The 17678-nt window shown below is 45.0% G+C and overlaps 2 protein-coding genes across 2 annotated transcripts in view; one reads left to right on the forward strand and one right to left on the reverse strand.

Annotated features, from left to right (window-relative positions):
• EFCAB9 (EF-hand calcium binding domain 9) overlaps positions 1-4807 on the forward strand; it is a 16932-nt gene extending 12125 nt beyond the window's left edge. The window contains 4 exon segments of the mRNA XM_009318558.1: positions 513-648; positions 1800-1963; positions 2924-3100; positions 4724-4807. Coding sequence (XP_009316833.1) covers positions 513-648; positions 1800-1963; positions 2924-3100; positions 4724-4807 — 561 coding nt within the window.
• Positions 4808-11170: 6363 nt separating this feature from the next.
• The window catches only part of UBTD2 (ubiquitin domain containing 2), a 27868-nt gene continuing 21360 nt past the window's right edge, over positions 11171-17678 (reverse strand). The window contains exon 2 of the mRNA XM_009318481.1: positions 11171-14591. Within this exon, the coding sequence (XP_009316756.1) occupies positions 14194-14591 (398 nt within the window). The 3' untranslated portion in view covers positions 11171-14193. The remainder of the gene's footprint in view (positions 14592-17678) is intronic.

Genomic DNA, 17678 nt, shown 5'->3' on the forward strand with positions numbered 1-17678 from the left:
TAACTTGAACAAGAAATTGAGCATTCAAAAGCAGCCATCTCTGAGCTAGAGCTCCCAGACACATTGCACAGGACACTGTCAGGTACTGGAAACGAGAAGCATCAAAGCCCTGGCTAAGAGGAACAGTAAAGCCCTGCAGTGGCTGCTACGTTGGACCTCCTCAGCACGGACCAACACACTTCGGGGTACCACTTGTCTGAGGTTGACATTTGCATTACAGTCTAAAGTAAATCCTTAAGTCCGTACTATCTTGCACATTTTAATCAGATTTAATGCTCTTGAGCACTGTAAAAATAATTTCTGTCACTTGATTTTAGTACCTATTATCCTTTAAGGCTGAATGGAAGGGGAGCCTTTGCCTCCCCATCTGAGTGGAATTCCTGAAAATGTGCAAAAAGCATTGAAGTTGTGGGATGGAGGTTGCGTCTGGTTCTAGGGCAGAATTTTCCTTCTGTGAGGGGTCTTTGCCATGGCGCTAATTCTGTTTTGCTGATCTTCCACGGCCAACCGAGGTGAAGCTGAAATCTGGGTGTTTTCTGCAGCATCTGCATTTAGATGAAGTATACTGCTTGTTGTCAGTAAGAAATACTGCGGCACTGGCAGAGTATTTCCAGCTCCTGGATGTTCATCGAAAGAATTACCTGAACAGTAAGTACTTCTAAAAATGGGATTGGCATTAATGCTCTAAAATTACAGGCCCTTTGTAATGTTTTGAAAAGAGAGACACAGAACGCTGCATTGCTTAGGATTTAAAACCAGAGATCACAGACATTACAAATATTGCACTTCAGATGTTACAACAAACACAGCACTCCGTAATACTAATTAACTAGCAGCTTGGTTAACACAAGTGCTTGGCAATACCCCAGAAAGCTTTCAGATACAGCATATATCACCATGTCCTCCCTGCTCTGTCATGCCCCGGCTGCTCTGGAAGGTTACATGGCCTGGCTACTCCTGCATCGGCTTCTGAAATATGTACGGCTCAGGGGACCATGCAGAGCCACTGAGGTACATTTTCAGCTCACATCGAAGGTATTCCTTTCCCCTTCCCCTTTCCATTGCCTCCTTCCCTGTTTGTGAGACAGAAAAAGGTCCAAGAGCCTATGAAACCTGTTTGATTTTACGGTTTTATCGTCCTCTGCATCCCAGCAGCATGCAAAGCCACAGGCTTGTTAGTACTGTACAAACATGATAACCAGGTCCTGGCACAATGAGCAGATAATCGACATAGGAAAAACCCAGGCCAGCCATAAAAGAGATCTTTACAGCTGTGCAAGCGAGATGCCAGAACACAGGGCAAGAGGGGATTTCTGGCTCACTGAAGCTAATTCCTTAGTACTGCAGCAACCTCATCATGTAATCCTTTCCATGAACCGATCGTGCTCTGTGTTAGAAAGCAGGTGGGTTTCTTGCCAATAGTGTCCTCCACATGAGGCTGTTTGCAACCCCGCCGCCTGCTGGTTCACAGCTTCCCCACCTCCCGCCTGCAGTTCTTCAGTCTATTCCCATATTTCTGGTTTGTTGGAAAAGTCCTTTTTTCCTCCAGGGGTAGGGTACAAAAGAAGACGACAGAAAATTATGAGCACTTCAAAGTTGCCTTCTGTGCAGAAATCACATATGTCCCTTTCATAAATCAGGCCATCTTATTAATACTGTTCTGTTAATTCTGAACAGTATCTCTTGTCTGCCCCTGTGTTTTAATTGCCTGTGCAACGTGTCTGGGAGCAGTGGGCATTTAAAATAAAATAAATCCTGCTAATTATTGCTCTCGGCTTTGTGCAGATGATGCCTGAGAGCTCACTGTTTTCCACATCTGCGGTTTTATTGCTTTCTCCGTTATGTGACCGACCTGAATAAGGAGCAGATCATGCTGCTGTTCGACTTGCTGGACCGACATGCGAGAGGAAGAATTTGCTTTAATGAGTTCTACATGGTGGCATGCATCCTCCCGTCCCATGAGGTGTGTGTGTGTACCCTGCAGGTCCTGGAGTTGGTACAGGGACATCTGCACCATCCAACACCCCTGTAAAGGGATCAGCTCACTGGAGCTGATCTTTACTCATGGATGAGTAAAGGATTTACAAGGGATGGAGAGGGTCCCTGGGTCTATGCTGCTGCACAGAAAAGGAGAGCAGGGAAATGAGCAGTCCCCCTGTTAATACCAACCTTGTTCCTCTGGCATAAATCCACCCCTGAACCTTTTGCAAGGTAGAAACCATCTAAACACTCCTCCCAGCTCAGGTTGTCCATCTTAGCGCTCCAAAAAACAAGCCCTCGGCTGTGTCTGCCTGTGGGGAAGAGAGCAAAGCATCTGTTTTCACCCATCAGTTCTTGCTAGCTTGTAGGTGCAGCACGTGCTGATGCCCTTCTTCAGCCTCCCTGGCATCACCTACAGCCCAGGCTGGGGAAGTGCCTTTTCAGGGAAAAGCAGCCATGACAGCAGGCTGCAGTGAGGGAGAGGGGTGGTAAAGCCAGGGTTACCCCCAGAGCTCATCTTGCTGTTGGACACGTCCTGCAGCTCCGCTCTGGACCAGGCACCCAGCTGAGGGCCAGCGCTTGGGGCTGCTGCCTGCAGGACTCGGGGAGGAAGGAGAGGAGCCAACTGCGGGACATAGCCCTGCAAGTCATTCTGCACACGGGAGGGATAGGAAAGGACCTCACAAAGCAGCCTTGGAGCTTGGCTGGCTGTCGGTAGCTCTCCCCAGCACACCCGCAGCCCAAACCCAGCCGGCAACAGCCGCCTGCTCCCGCGTGGCTCCATGGCAGGAAGCACCAGGATTTTGGTATTTCCTGCGGGCGCAACTAGCGGGAGGTCACCTTTATTCTCTGGACGCGAACACCCGTTGGTATTCCATGTATTCTTTCCAAGCAGGAAATCGGTGCTTATCATCTGTTTCTAAACCTTTCTGCCCCAAAACAGAACCATCTTGAAAAGCAGTTCATCCACCAGCACACAGGACCTGCCCTTCAACTGCTGGATGTAGAGGGGGATAATATGATTGATTTTAATGAGTTTGAAGCCACGAGGTTTCTCTTCAACATCAAGAAAGAATAACTTAAGAAGATTTTTAAGGACTTTGATATTTCTGGAGATGAGGTAAAATTAGAGAAATTACAGTCAAAAGATAGAGGCATTTTCATGACCTAAATTCAAAATTAATCCTTGGGATTAATTTTGCACTGCAGCCCACAGCCGCTTCTCACTCAAGCCTGGGTTTTCTTCCTGTTGACTTCAGGAGTGGGCCTTTGAGGACTTACCACACAGTCTGAATTGAAAATGTTGTAACAGTAAGATAGCAACAGGACAAAATAATTTTTTTGGGGGTAAACCAGGCATATTCCTGTGTCTGAGGAGACTCTAATGGGAGGAAATGGGCAGAACTGGCAGAAGTGCCTTTATTTAAGCCATTTTCTTCCGAGTTTGCTTGTGGCTTCTCATTATTTTCCAAGCTCTGTGCAGTCCATTCGCAGAGCTGCTGGCCAGGGGGCTACCTCAGTGGGGTACACTCGGACTTGAAACTCCTTCTAGAAACATTACAAGTGCCGTACCTTGGCCCATGCCATGGCGATACCCCCGCCAGATGAGCCCCAGGGGAAGATCTCTCTCTTCTCTGCTGGATCCCTCATCTTGACCTTAGACCAGCTCCAGGTTCCACGGAGAGGCCGCAGGGATCTCGCCCATCCCTGTCCCATGGCGGGGAGCAGCTCCCTGCAACCAGAAAGGGAACAAAGCTGGTAACAGCACCTCCCCTCCAGCTCTGCATTAACACAGTCCTCCTTATGGAGATGCATGCACACATCCGTTGCTAATTTGCTTTTGCCACCAGCTCACCTTTGTCTCTGAATGGTGACCTATGCTCTTTCAAATCCCTCCCTGCTCTGAAGTATTCTCTGATTAATGACCACCTGCAGCTACACTGGTAGGGAATCAGTCATTAATAGACTGTAGACATCTCTTATCTCTGTCACAGCTTCACACCATCCTCATGACTTCAGCATCTCAGCATGCTCCAGGAGCACATTTAGCAAGACAGCCATTAGTAACCAAGGGAGATCCCTTCTCTTTCTCCTCCTTTCTGCTGCTAGGTTCCTGGGTTATTGTTTTTATTGATAATTCTCCTCCTCTATGTTCCACCACCAGTATCCTCTTCAATTAGTTGTTACAGGCAATTTTTGCATCTCTCCTGTGAGCCTTGCAGGGCTTGCAGCCTGTTTCCTGTGTGGTTTAGCAGTGCAGCAAGGTATCAAAGCCTCAGTCCTGCTCGGGGCCTGCAGATAGCTCGCTAATGCCTTTGGAGCAGTTTCCTGCAATAAGCTGTTTCAGCCCCAAGTTGCATTGATCCTGTCGTTTCATCTCTAGGCTGCCTGATTAAAAGGCCATTTCAAGCAGAAGCAGCGTGGCTTTGATACAGCCGTGAAGGCACCCCACGCCCCCATTCCACCCGGCCACGCCATAACCCCAGCTGTTATGAATCACTCCAACATCTGCAAGTCATTACAAATGGTGGAGAAACAGCCGTGTGCCAGGGAGGTGCCCTATTAGCCTGTAACATGTTTGGGATGAGCCAGAGGCAATCAGTTGAAACCAATTTCTCCTGAGTCAGCTGGGAAACTAGAGCAAGTTGGAGAACCTGGACTCGGGGTCTTTCTCTGAAATAACTGTTTACATTGGGCAAGGCTGCCTTGCTAAGCTAGGGCTCTATCTCCTCTCCAAAACTAGCAACGGAACTACAGGGAATTCAAGATGTTTGCAGTCTTCTGTATTGACAAACAACAACAAAAAGAGGAAGGGGATCATGAATAACCTCCCAGCAGGATCAGCGAGCTCCTAACAGCCTGAACAAGAACGCTTTACCCAGCTGGGAATAACGCAGCCTCGCTTCTCCATCCCCCTGGGCTCAGGCCAGATAGATGTACCAAACTTGCAGAAAGTGAATAAATCAAAGCGCTGCAGTAAAGCAATTGCCTGTTCTGTTTTCTCCATTGCACATCGCCACTGCTCTGCCAAGGTGAGCACCAGGGACTGGTGTCTGAGGAGGAGGGACTGATGCAACTCGGACTTCAGCTTCATGTCTCACAACTCTCCCCAGGACTAAGCCTGATGTTAGTGTGATCTTCCCCCATGCACTACAATAGGTGTGTCTTCTTGGTATTTTAGAGACAACCTCTTCCTGCCCCCTACGTTACACACTGGTTTAGAGAGCACCCTCCTCCCCAGCGCTGCCATCTTGCCACGTTCAGACGCACACAAAGCAAGGCTGGTTGCAATGGGGCAGACTGGTCTCTGATGCTGGAGCCACCCATGCTGGCAGCTTCCCACTCTGTATCCTGCGTGCTCCGGGCTCAGGCAGCTCCCTGCATCCGTGCTGCTGCGCTCGTGAGGAACAGCCCAACGACAGGAAACGCTGTTTGCTTTGTTAACGAAACCACCTAATTAAGTCCATGTGGAGAGAAAGCAAGAGAGGCAGTTTAGTTGTTTTTTTTTTTTGCTAAAAAAAATTGACTGTTTACCCTTTGGGCACAGCAATCCAGTGAATTTATTTCCCCCTCTTACCTTACACACAGGGCACCACATCATTGAGCCTCCTCCAAACTCACTGCCATTAGAGAGCTTCCCTAACGAAGCAGCATAGCTGCAGCATAAGGGACTAATTAGAATAGATAATTCCAGTCTCCAAGTGCCGCCACTGACCTCCCATGAAGTGAGGTTTCGGCACGCCTGTGAGGCGGCATCCTAGCTCTCAGACCTTTGCAACTGCTCTGAGTCCAGAGAAAATAAACCACGCAGCTGAAATCCCAACTTTCCGGGATTATTCAGAGAAAGAGAGAACACAACGAACCACTCTTTGCAGAGCTCAGTGCCTTTTCCATAAGTTACCTTGATATTTTTAGCCCAGATTTGGAGGGACCAGCCACCCTGAGCTTTCAGCCAGATGCTCCCTACAGCATCCAGAGTGACTCTGGAGTTTCTGCACTGACCAGGGCTGTTATCCCGGCATAAGCAGCAGCAAAATCAGGTCTGCAGTTAAAGATCGTTTCCCTCAGTGCTCTCTCTGGAGCCCAGCACCAGGTATTAACAGAGCACTGGTCTGCAGGAGCACAGACTGAGTGGGACGGGTGCATTGACCAAACTGGGATGCAGCTTTAGCAGGTAGAAAGCAATCAGAGTCTGGCACGGGGCCAGGAGCGAGGGTGCGACATCCACCGCAGGGCAGAAACCCCATGCTAGTCGTAGCACGTTATGCAATGCCACGTAGTGAGATATAGGTCAAAGAAATATGAATATAGGCACAATACAAACATTAATTATGTATTAATTAGGAATAGAAACACCATAATCTATATAACATAGCTCTATAAATCATACACAGTCTTCTCCCCTAAGCTCTAGACTAGACTAGACTATTTCAGTTGGAAGGGACCTACAACGATCATCCAGTGCAACGGCCTGACCAATTCAGGGCTGACCGAAAGTTAAAGCATGTTAGTGAGGGCATTGTCCAAATGCCTCTTAAACACCGACAGGCTTGGGGCATCAACCACCTCTCTAGGAAGCCTGTTCCAGTGCTTGACCACCCTCTCGGTAAAGAAATGCTTCCCAATGTCCAGTCTAAACCTCCCCTGGCGCAGCTTTGAACCGTTCCCACATGTCCTATCACTGGATACCAGGCAGAAGAGCCCAGCACCTCCCTCTCCCCCCTACGGCTCGTATGCTGCGGGGTGTGAAGCAGCACTCGATTTCACTGCTTGCAGCAGTGATTGAGAAAATGTCAACTCTCGTGCACTTTTGACCTAGAATCCATGTTCTTTTGGGGTTTTGCTTAGGTCAACAGTCAGCCCGGAGTTCCCCAGCCCGTTTCACACACCAAAATGTGCTACAGCTGCAGACCACAGACAGCTTGGTGCGGTGTGGTGTGGGTATGCACACAGCGACAACACGAGAGGGAGATCCCGCTTACTGCTTGACAAACGACCACACTTAGGTCAACTAGAAGATGGGTAAAGAAAGATCACAGGTAGTTTTATAATCCTGGTGTTTGAGGACATCAGCTCTGAGAACTGCTCTGCCCGTGCTGGGCGAGGTGGAAGCAGGGTTGTCTCATGGGTCAGAACAAATGGCTACAAACAAGCCTTTGCACCTGTTACTTTACATAAAGATACATACACACACACACACAAAAGGGAGTATGTATACATAAGAGATTATATATACTCACACATATAAAATAAATATATATATAGGAAAAAGTTAAAAAAGTTCCAGGAAAATCACATGCTTATTTGTTTATAACTCACATCATAAATTCTACCACGAAATTATCCTAAGATTAAAAAAAAAATTTGAAATGTTTAGCTGTGATAACATTAGACCAAAGCGGCCTACAAAAAGTTATTCCTACTCCTCTGATACATTAGGTAGTTAATCAAGAAGTGGTGACCTGAATTAAGACAACATGTCAGTTAATGTAATTATAGGACAATTACACAGATCCATTATTTTGCACTGTTCGCCAAGGAGCCAGAAGCACATCGGGACAGCGGGAGCCGGGAACAGAGGAGGTTCACGCTGGATGTCTGAGCACATCTCCAGGCCTTGCATTCTCCACGGACTGCACGCCTTATTTGCAAGATAAAAAGTTGTCACACACCAAAATTACTACCAGAACGTGTCTCTAGGGTATCAGACAGGTAATGAAAAAGTTGTAGAGCTCCAGCTCAGAATTAAAAGCCCTATTGAAGAATTTAAAAAGAAAAACAACACTGAGTTTATTTCTTAAGGCATGGCATTTCTAGGATTACTTTTATTTTTTAAATGCAGGGGAAAAAGTTTTTCTTTTTTGTTTTAAATACAGGAAATTTTGTACAGCATTTCCAATAGAAGTTCATGATGGTTTGCTCTCAATGGTAGAAGATCTTACCTAGGTTAAAAAAAAAAAAAAAATCACATAATTTAACAGTCTAAAGACAACCTACTTGTGCTTGGCAGTTGATTAAAAACACGTGCACACACCACTGCGATATGTCAACCAAGAAACAGAGGTACAACATAAAAATACATAATGCATTTTAAAAGTTACCTGATGTTCACAGCATCTTTATATTGGCCTACAATTCTTCATTAACTGAAGGAGCTAGGGAGGGGAAAAAAGTTAAAAAGCGTGTTTTACACAACTGGTGTATTTGATTCTAGAAGATTTTATAAAAGTTACGGGGGGGAAGAAAAAGGTCACATCACTGGAATCCCCTCGTCCTTGTTTCACGGCGTGTTGGAGCTGTGTATTTTGTGTCAGTACCAAAACTAGCACCGTATCCTACGTAATACGAATGTTTGTTACGTGGCACACACAAACAAACCGCATACAAAAAGTTTTACCATAAAAATGAAGATATTTATTCAAGAAGTACAAATTTGATGGTACCAGCCATCTTTGAAAGCCATTACCATGAGGCAGAGAGGACACAAACCGAAGTCTCTTGCTCAGAGCATATGAAAGCAAGTATCTTACAAATTGCCAGCTAACGCAGTCATTTCAGTCATTGCTCAAAAGCCACCTCCGCTTTTCAAACATTCCCTGGACTTAAGAGAGGCACAAACAGGGTTTTTAATACAAGACCAGTTAGTTATTTTAATAAAGCCATCAGCTAAAATTCGTTTTAAATTTCCTTAAATTGTCTCCAGCCTTTGACTGGATTCAAATTTCCTAAAGAAAAAAGGGACTTGGGAACGAGCAGGTGCAGAATTTTTGGAGCTCAAGATGAACTAAAAGTTTTAAGGCAGGAGTCAGGATTTTAAGTTCTCTATTTGCCCCATGGCTCTGATCAAATGGTCTTCATCTGTAAAATATACAAATACAGAGTTCTACCGGATAAATACCCAACAAGTGGTCCTGCTTGGAGGGCAGGAACATACTTCTTCACAGAGAGTCCAGTGGACACGTTTATTAGAAGTCTCAAAGTCCATGGTAAGAAGCCTGCTGGTTAAAACATCTCATCTTCCAATTATTTGACTTTTGTAGGCTCAGTGGCACGTATCTCCCTTGGAGGAGAGCTATAGCTCCATCTCCAATGAACAAGAGCAACACACACGCGGCTACGGAGTATCTAAGCGGATGAAATACGGAAGAGGAGAGCCATTTGCAGAACAGAGCAATCAAAAACACTTTATGAAAAGGAAAGTCTTAAAGCAGGCAGACTCGTATATACAGTCATTCACCAACAGAAGTGTTTGTAGCTGCAGATATAATAGCAGGACATTCATCTTCTTCGGGAGAAGACAGAAGCACGGTTGCTGGAAAGTTTAACTCCAAGGCTTCCTAGATCAGTTAACTTGCAAGGCAGACCACCAACATCTAGTGGGTTTGAAGCAGATTTTTTTTCTTTTTCCAAGAAAGTTGCAGAGCGTACGAAGCTCATCCCCCCCACCCAAAGCAAGTTTTCAAAAATGCCTTTCTCAAATACCTCTACATCCTACGCCAGGAGAGCGCAAGCTGTCCAAGAGCTGCCAGCCATCATCCAGGAGGGAGTCAGAATTACAGGGGGAGTGGTGCAGGGCAAAGAAAAAAAAAAAGCCCATTTTTCTAACAGAGACTACTTTCATTTCAACATAACAGGATCTGAGCAGCGCAGTGAAAAAGCCAACAAAAATCTTTTTTTTTTTTTAAATGTAAACATTCTCTGCATAAGGTGCAGGGTCTTGGATGTATTTACAGTGACATAGAAAAGAGTTTGTAAAATATAGATCAAGAGTCAGAAATGTAGCTACCACTTACGTTTCTGAAGAAGATAGAAATGGAGAAACGTACAGCATTCAATTTGTCAACACTTACACAGCTAAAATGCTTTCAAAACTCCATGGCTAAAAGCATCCCACCATTGTAACAAACTAAGATTTTTTTTTTAATAGTTTTTCAAAAGTTTTTACATTACTTACTAACAATGGATATATATGCAGAAGCATGTCATACTACAGCAATATTTTATCAATCGGCCATCTGCTCTACCGAAGGTTATGCACATTGCCATGTGTTGCCTCGTCGCTTCAATGAACCCCTCTTTCCTCCCCTCCCCAAAGCAACTTAGGAACTTTCTGTGAAAGGCAAAGAGGAGCTGGGGTTTTGTTTGGTTGCTCCTGGGGTGAGTTTTTTTTGGTTGTTGTTACGAGGACTTTTAGCATTGGGGGTCTATTAAAAAACCCAACTTACTACACTGCTGACTCGCATAATTTAGTTTTCCAAAATATGTCCCAGATTCAGAGAAGTAAAGGCTTTCAGAAAACTAAACGAAGTTCTCGCGGTGCAGCTATTCCAAGCTGTGTTTTCTGCAGAGGACGCCAATAAACTGTGATGCACAAAGAGCCAAGGTCGTCAATGAACCTTCTGGGAGCTGGGTGCTCAGAAGGAGCAGCTGTCACTTGGTTGTGGAAGACGACCCTGAGCATCCTTCTGTAGTGCACCGAGCAACGTACCTACAGCATCCACGGCTTTTCTGGAGCTCCCTCGCCCCAGCAGACTACGTGTGTTCAGGAGTGTGGACTTTCACTAGGTTATTACTTCTGGGTCAGGCAGAAGTAACAATGAAGAGTATAAAAATTTGAATCATATCAAACAGACCTGTCACTAACATGGTAAAAAATGTAACCTACTGGCATCAGTTCACAGCCAGAGCTAATCAGGAATGACACAAAGGCCTGATGGGTCTAACAAATACTCCTCACTTGGCTGCACTTGGCATTGCAGTTCATGGCTGCATGCATTACAAAAACCATTGCATTACTTTGATTCTAACCAAGACACCGCACAGCGCTGGGCAGCACACCAACCAGCATGCCAAAACCCAGCCCAGGCCGTGTTGCCAGCAGCGTGCAGCTCAACGTACATCCACGCTGTAAAATGAAGATGCGCACACCAGCGTGCTGCTTCTATCCATCCTCCCCGTGAACAGCCACTGGTCTTGGCCACGCAGACCTGCACCGGTCCCTGCCTTCTCACCGGGGCTGCCAGCTAGACAGCGGTTTAGTACCTTGTTAGTCTCACTTCAGCCATGCATACTCTGCTCTGCAATTAAACAAGCCTTCCCTCCCTCCCTCCCCGCCTCCTCCAGGCATGCGGGGAACCCTGCTCTGCCCCAGGAACCCGCACGAGTCCCACGGGAGCCCCAGCCTGGTTTCCTGCGCTGGCATTTGCACCAAAGACCATCTCGCAGGACAAAGACAAGGCATTTCAGAGACAAATAAATGACTGTTCTCTCAATGTATATTGCAACCTCTAGTTATATATATGGGATATGTTAGTCAACATGCTGTATGCCTGTATGCCTTCATTACTGATATTTTTTTTATATATATATATTTTGAAACTTAGAATTCTTTCCTAACACAAATCTTGTAAAATTTGTTTCCAGCAGGGTATGTGCTTAGCACATCCGTTATTTTGTACAGAAGAAGTTGAAGAGTCTTCACTTTCACTGATAAAAGCATTTTACCATTGATTTTTTTCAGTTTTAGATATGTGCTTAAGGGACAGGAGAGGAGGGGAGGCTGTTAGAGAAGAGTATTTTCATGAACCAATTCTCTGTTCTACTCAAAGCCCACTCACAACATGGCTTTCAGATCATCACCTTGCTCCCTGACATAAAAGCAATTAATATAAAACATGGTCATCTATTACGGCATAATAAAACTGAACCTTTTCCAACTAAGAGGGGGGAAAGGGAAAGAAGGAGCTCTCCCAGCCCCCACATGCTGTAATCTCAACACCAGTACATGGTGACAATTGCCTGAATGAAAATAGAAAAAGAAAAAAAAAACAACAACGTGTATCCATAAAAAAAAAAAAATGTAGTGTTTTAGTGTTCACAGTTACAGAATTGTCACCCTGGTCTGTTCCTCCTTAATCTATCATGATTTCTCCCCTTCCAGAAGGGACTGCAGGGAAATGACATTGTAAACACCATTTATACAGAGATGTAAGCTATACCTTACAAGACAAGTAGTGTCTTCCTGGCATGAAACCATCCTTTGCCCAGTGAAAATCCAAGAGATTTTTGAGTTGTTTATATATCAAATATTTTTTTCCCCCGTCTGGAATGCAAAAGATCTTGCTGCAAAAATCCAGCATAGCAAATCATATTTGTCTTAAAAAAACTCCACAATAGAAAATTTTTGTTATAGGTTAGTATTTATCAACTTTGATTTCATCTTTAAAAAGAAAAAAAAAAAAAGAAAAAAGAAAACCAAGTCACTTTGGCGTTTATGAGAACAGGGAACTAATTTTCCTTTACACAGCTCTGCCACTGCACTTCAGGCATCCTGTACCAAATCGGGGCTAAAGGAGCTGTCAAAAAACCATAGGCTTAATACAACACAGGGACCAAAAAGAAAGCTGTATTTATTTGGGGTAGGGTGGGAAATGCATATAAAACGTGGATCTGTTTTCCAACCATCAATGTAAATTCTGCGCCTGCTTCCACCTGCTGGGAAAGACTCGTGATGTTGTACAAGTGACCTCTGCTCATTCTGGCTCTATGCTGATGCTCGCGGAGCAAGAACTCCCTTCGAGTCCGAGAAACTGAGTTCTGTGGAATTAATGAAGGAGCAAAAGTAACAAGTTTAAAATTGTCAATTAACCCACCAGTTTCACTAGCAGAGGAGAAAGAGCTGGGACAACTGTAGCTTTAAACCATTGATTCAGAGAGGGAAGACAGAAACCAGTAAAAATATGCTGTTCATACCTGAATAACACATTCGACTTCGGAAGAAGTGAAGTCATTTCAATGGTGGCTGAAAAAACAAGCAAGCTAGAAACCATGTTTAAAAGGAACAGGGCATTTGATCTCAACCAAAGGGGTGCAGAGCAGCCAAAGGAACACAGAGAGCATCGCTGAGGGAACAAGCAATTAGATTTCCCCCCCCAAAAAAATATGCTGATTCAGATTTTTGAGACTACAAAAGGATTTGTCGTTTGCCAAAAGGGCTCCTCTTACATTCTGAAGGGAAAGCACTGGCTGTGAAACACCGTCACGCTCTGGGCCGTGGGTGCGTGTCAGTGAGGATACCTCCCAGTTGTCCTGTCTGGAGAGTCACCAGAGCTAGAAGGCTGGCTGCTGCTTCAAATGACACTCACACAAAAAGCTGAAAACCGTGTGCCGTCGTGTCCTCCTTACCATCTTCCATGCTTTGTGCCCTCTAGGAACCGAGTGGGGAAAGTTGCAATCCATTGCATCTGAGTGTAACTGCAGTTTAACCTGGACCTATAACACCGGTGCCATTTGACAAAGGTGATGCACCTAACACTTAAGCGCGGACCAGCGCATCACTCACCTTAGCTAGCCTGATAAAAACTTGTTTTAATGATCCGAGTGATATACAGTGATTCGGCAGGCACATACTCAGGTGCCGATGAGCCAGTAAATTTCAGGCTAAGTCAATCTTGTAGCAAGTAGGTTTACAGTACAGTACGTGAGAGTATACATTGACTAAGTTATTGCCTAAGGCTCCGACAGGCTGCATTCCCAGCTTGGGAGCCAGAAATGGCACAGGACTGTGTTGCCATCTTGGAATGTACAATTGCTTGGTCTGAGCATCGCCAGAAGCTGCCCGCATGGGACGGGACCGAGCCCGCAGCCCAGCTCTGCTGCCTGGGGCCGGCTGTGCCTCGGCTGTGCCTGGACAAAGCACGCAAGTTAGGTCAAACCAGAAAGGATCCCCGTGAACACGCAGCATGGGACCTACCCAGAGCAGCTGTGATTCTTGCATGAACTGTATGTGGTGCTGATAGAAAATTTTATAAATTGATTTTTATTTTTTTTTAAATAAAAGTGCTCTCTGTTGCTCTGGCTCCATGGATCATGACACCACCTACAGTTTTAAGAATCATCACATTTTTGTATTAAGTGAACTACAATCTCTTCCCTCCTTCTTGTACCTCCTGCCTTTTCCCCTCCTCTTCCCACTCCTTCCTTTGCCCTTGCCCTGTGCTGCTTGCTGTTGTGTTAAATATGAGATCAGGCAAACCCCAAAGGCCAGTTTACATTTTTATGTTTTGTTTTTGCAGATCTCCATCACAGATGGAATTTTTGCTGGTCATTTCTTGGAACCAATCCATTAGCAGGACAAACCAAAAGAAGAGAGGGCAGTGAAAACAAACCCCATGACAGAGACGGAGGAAAGAAGAATCAATAAACAAGCAGAAATCAGTTTTCCACCGGGGTGGGATTTGCTAAGGGCTGGCTCACGATGACTTGCACTACGTAGTCCTTTGGGATTTTCAGCTCCTCCAGTTTCATTTTATCTGCCAGCGGCCTGCCCGAGAAGAACCAGCGCTGGCTGCCCGGCTCCACTCCCTCCACCGCGTGCAGCCGCCTCTTCATGTGGTACACCGTGTCCATGCTGCGGACCATGAGTTTGAGGTCTTTGCCTGTGGACAGGCGCAAACGAAGCTGGCATTCGTGCCCTGAATTGGGTGGGGGATCAGGAATATCCAGAGTCTCCAGGTCGCCCTTCTCCTCTATCATGTTGATAGGTGGGGCGAGGCAGTAGACGGGAAGCTGGTACCGGTTGCCCAGTTCATCGTAACACTCTGTAAGAGCACCTTTAGGAGATAAAAGGGAAAAAAATGAATGTGAATGCGTTTCACATTTGACATTGAAGCGGTCACGCTCAGAAGCGCTGACCCTGCTGTTAAACCATCTGAACAATGAGGTCTGAATTCAGGTTTTAAAGGATTGATACAAAAAACCTGAAGTTTTCATTAAAAATTGCTTCACCTTGTTTTCATATGGAAACTTGGGGTTGACTTAAAAGCACCCCCTAAAAGTCAAACGCACCCCTCCCTCCAGATAAACCAGGATAAACTTCAAAAGCAACAGGAAGGAAGAGATGAAGGAGGACGATGTTCTCCCCGTGTGTCGTTTAAAAGAGGAGAATTTCGCCAGCAGCACGGCCTGAGGTTCTGGGCACGCGTACACCCAGAAAATGCTACTTGGATGAATTACACGATCCTGAACCCAAGCTCTGAAAAGGTGAAATGGCAAAGACCAAAAGCAAAAGACCACTGTGAAAGAAAGATTTTGTAACTTCTCAAACATCAATTCAAAAATTGCTGAAATGGTTTCATATAGGACTCATGTTTTAGTGAGCACTGCCAGAACAAACACACACCCCCACCCAAGTCAGACAACTCTGCGGCTCCGTATGGAGCGCGGTGTCACCGCCACAGCAACGACACCCAGCACATACTTTACATTTGCACAGTGTCTGTAACTCCCATATTCAAAAGCCCTGAAGTTTCAGGAGGGATTTCCCCGGACTCCTGAGAGGTTCCTCGGGATAGTCTGGGTGTCCGTGTTACAGACGGCTGGGCAGCAGTGTGTTGCCTTGCCTACGGCATAAAAAAAATTCTTACCAAAATGGTACAACGCGCACAGAACAGCTCAAGACCTGCAACACTGAACTAACAAATACAAGCTGACTTCTTCACGGTATGAGACATGCTTTATAAAGGTATTTTGAGAACTACCCTGGAAAAATGGCAGCACATTTTTCATAACGTTTTAAGAGTTAAAGTAAGAGAAGGCTGAAAGCAGAGCCCTGCTGCATACAGCACGTCACCTCTTGCAGCAAGCCAGGAAACCGAAATGCAGAGGAAGCTGCATCCTAAATCACAGCAGAAATCCCTTCTCACTGTGGTCAAAAACGCCCAGATTTTCACACTCCAAGCAAACGCTTCTCCCGTTTTGAATTTACCTGCTATAACAAATTTCCACATTTTTGCCCCTAGAGGGGGCCCATTCACTTGCAAGATTACCCATCCTTTTGTAGTTGGGAAATGTTTGAAGAGGCGCCAAGTCCTTGAGCTACAGAATATTTAAAAAACTCTTTGACTCGGCAGTTCTGCACACAACACCTAACTGCTCCTTGTTAGAAACTAAGGGTGTTTTTTTTAGTTTGACGTTTTTTCATGCTGACAGTGAGTTGTCGTAAACTTTGCTGTTTGATCAGCAAAATTACTGCAACATAAAATTATAACTTGGGAACATACTGTGTCACTCAGCCCACCGTGACAGCAGCATCTTGTGCTGGTAATCTTCTTTCTTTTAGACAGAAGCCCTCCTTTTTTAAGGATAATTTGTGTGGTTGAAAACATACAGAGCAAATCTTTGGCTAAAAGATCAATGTTTTAGGTGCAGCTGTGTTTGGAGGCTTTTCTGCTTGTACAGGTAGCACCAAGGCTGCTATGCCCTGAGATTTATTGAGAAAACAAAACAAAACAAGGAAATCCAGAAAAATATACCACTAATTACAGTCTTGTATCATTTATGAATCTCAGAGCAAACCAGCTTTTACCAAAACTGTATTGGATCCATACCTTTCATAGTACTTTGTCTATGATTTACAGACCAAGGCCTGAAGTTCCCATACTTCAGTTTTGTTTTACTATGTTCATTTCATTCTGTACACCTGATCTATTTAGTAAATATCACAGTACTAAACTCTGGACCGCAGTTCATAGAAACAAGTAGATGTAGTTTGCTCCTAAAAAAAGGAAAAACCCAAACTTCAACAGCCTTTAAATTTAACCAGAGCAGCTAAACTTGTATCTTTCTTTAAAAGCTCCTATTTTAGAATAGCATATCAAAGAGTTAATTTAAAATACAACAGGGTAAGCTTGCTAAGGAATTTTTTCATCATTTATATCCTTGCCCAGCTGAACTAACATCAGGGTTAAAGCATATGGTATAAACAGCGGATTGCTTAATCACAATCAGATAAGCAATATTAAAAAAATCCTCTGAAACAGCAGCTAACTTGGAGGTCTGTCTTTTTAAAAAAAAAAAAAAAAAGAAAAGAAAAAAGACACAGGAAAGGAAACCTCTTGCCAATAAAAACTGCACAGTCCCACCCCAGGCTGAGAAACTGTTTATGACAAATTGTTAATGTAAGAACAGGTAAACCTCACCGGTAATCCCATTCTTCCACTCGTACTGGTAAAAACATCCATAAGTCTCTCAAGTCCTATTACACACCACTCAATGACTTTCAAGACTGGATATGTTGATTAAAGCACAGAAGATGACTACTGTGAGCAGAAAAGACTACGACGGCACCACCTCCTCACCAGCACACCGCGCCTGCTGATGGCCAAGCCGGAGCTCCAGGGAGGAGATGAGGAGGTGTTGGTCCTCGCCTCCAGAGACGTGGAGCTGTGCACACACAGCCTGGTCCTCTTCAGCCAGCTAATTCCCGCTGGGCTTTATGAGGCTTTTAGTTAAGTGATCTTTGGAGAGGGTCAGGCTCTGCTACAGCCTTCAAGACGTCGTAAACGGCAACAAACTCAAAAGGCAGAGCATGAAGGGGTGTCACGTTGGTTGCAGTTCAAAAGCGAAACGATGGCTGAATGCGTTAAGCAAAGGTGCAGTGAGTCTGGAGCTATTTTAAGCGATGCAGAAAAACGCAAGTTATCGGAGAGGAAGAGAGAAAGTGGTTGAATTACCCGCAGCCACCACGGCAAGGCCTATCTCACCAGCCAGATGGCAGCTCTTCAGCGAGGCACTCACTGCAGTGTCCCTTATACAGCACAAAGCATGCAGGAAATTAAACATCTGAACTACAAAACCCTTTGTAATTTTGCTGTTATAATTGAAAACCATGTTTCTGATCCTTCCTGCAAGATACATCA

The sequence above is a fragment of the Pygoscelis adeliae genome, unplaced genomic scaffold, assembly GCF_000699105.1.
Source record: "Pygoscelis adeliae isolate BGI_AS28 unplaced genomic scaffold, ASM69910v1 Scaffold42, whole genome shotgun sequence".
NCBI lineage: Eukaryota > Metazoa > Chordata > Aves > Sphenisciformes > Spheniscidae > Pygoscelis > Pygoscelis adeliae.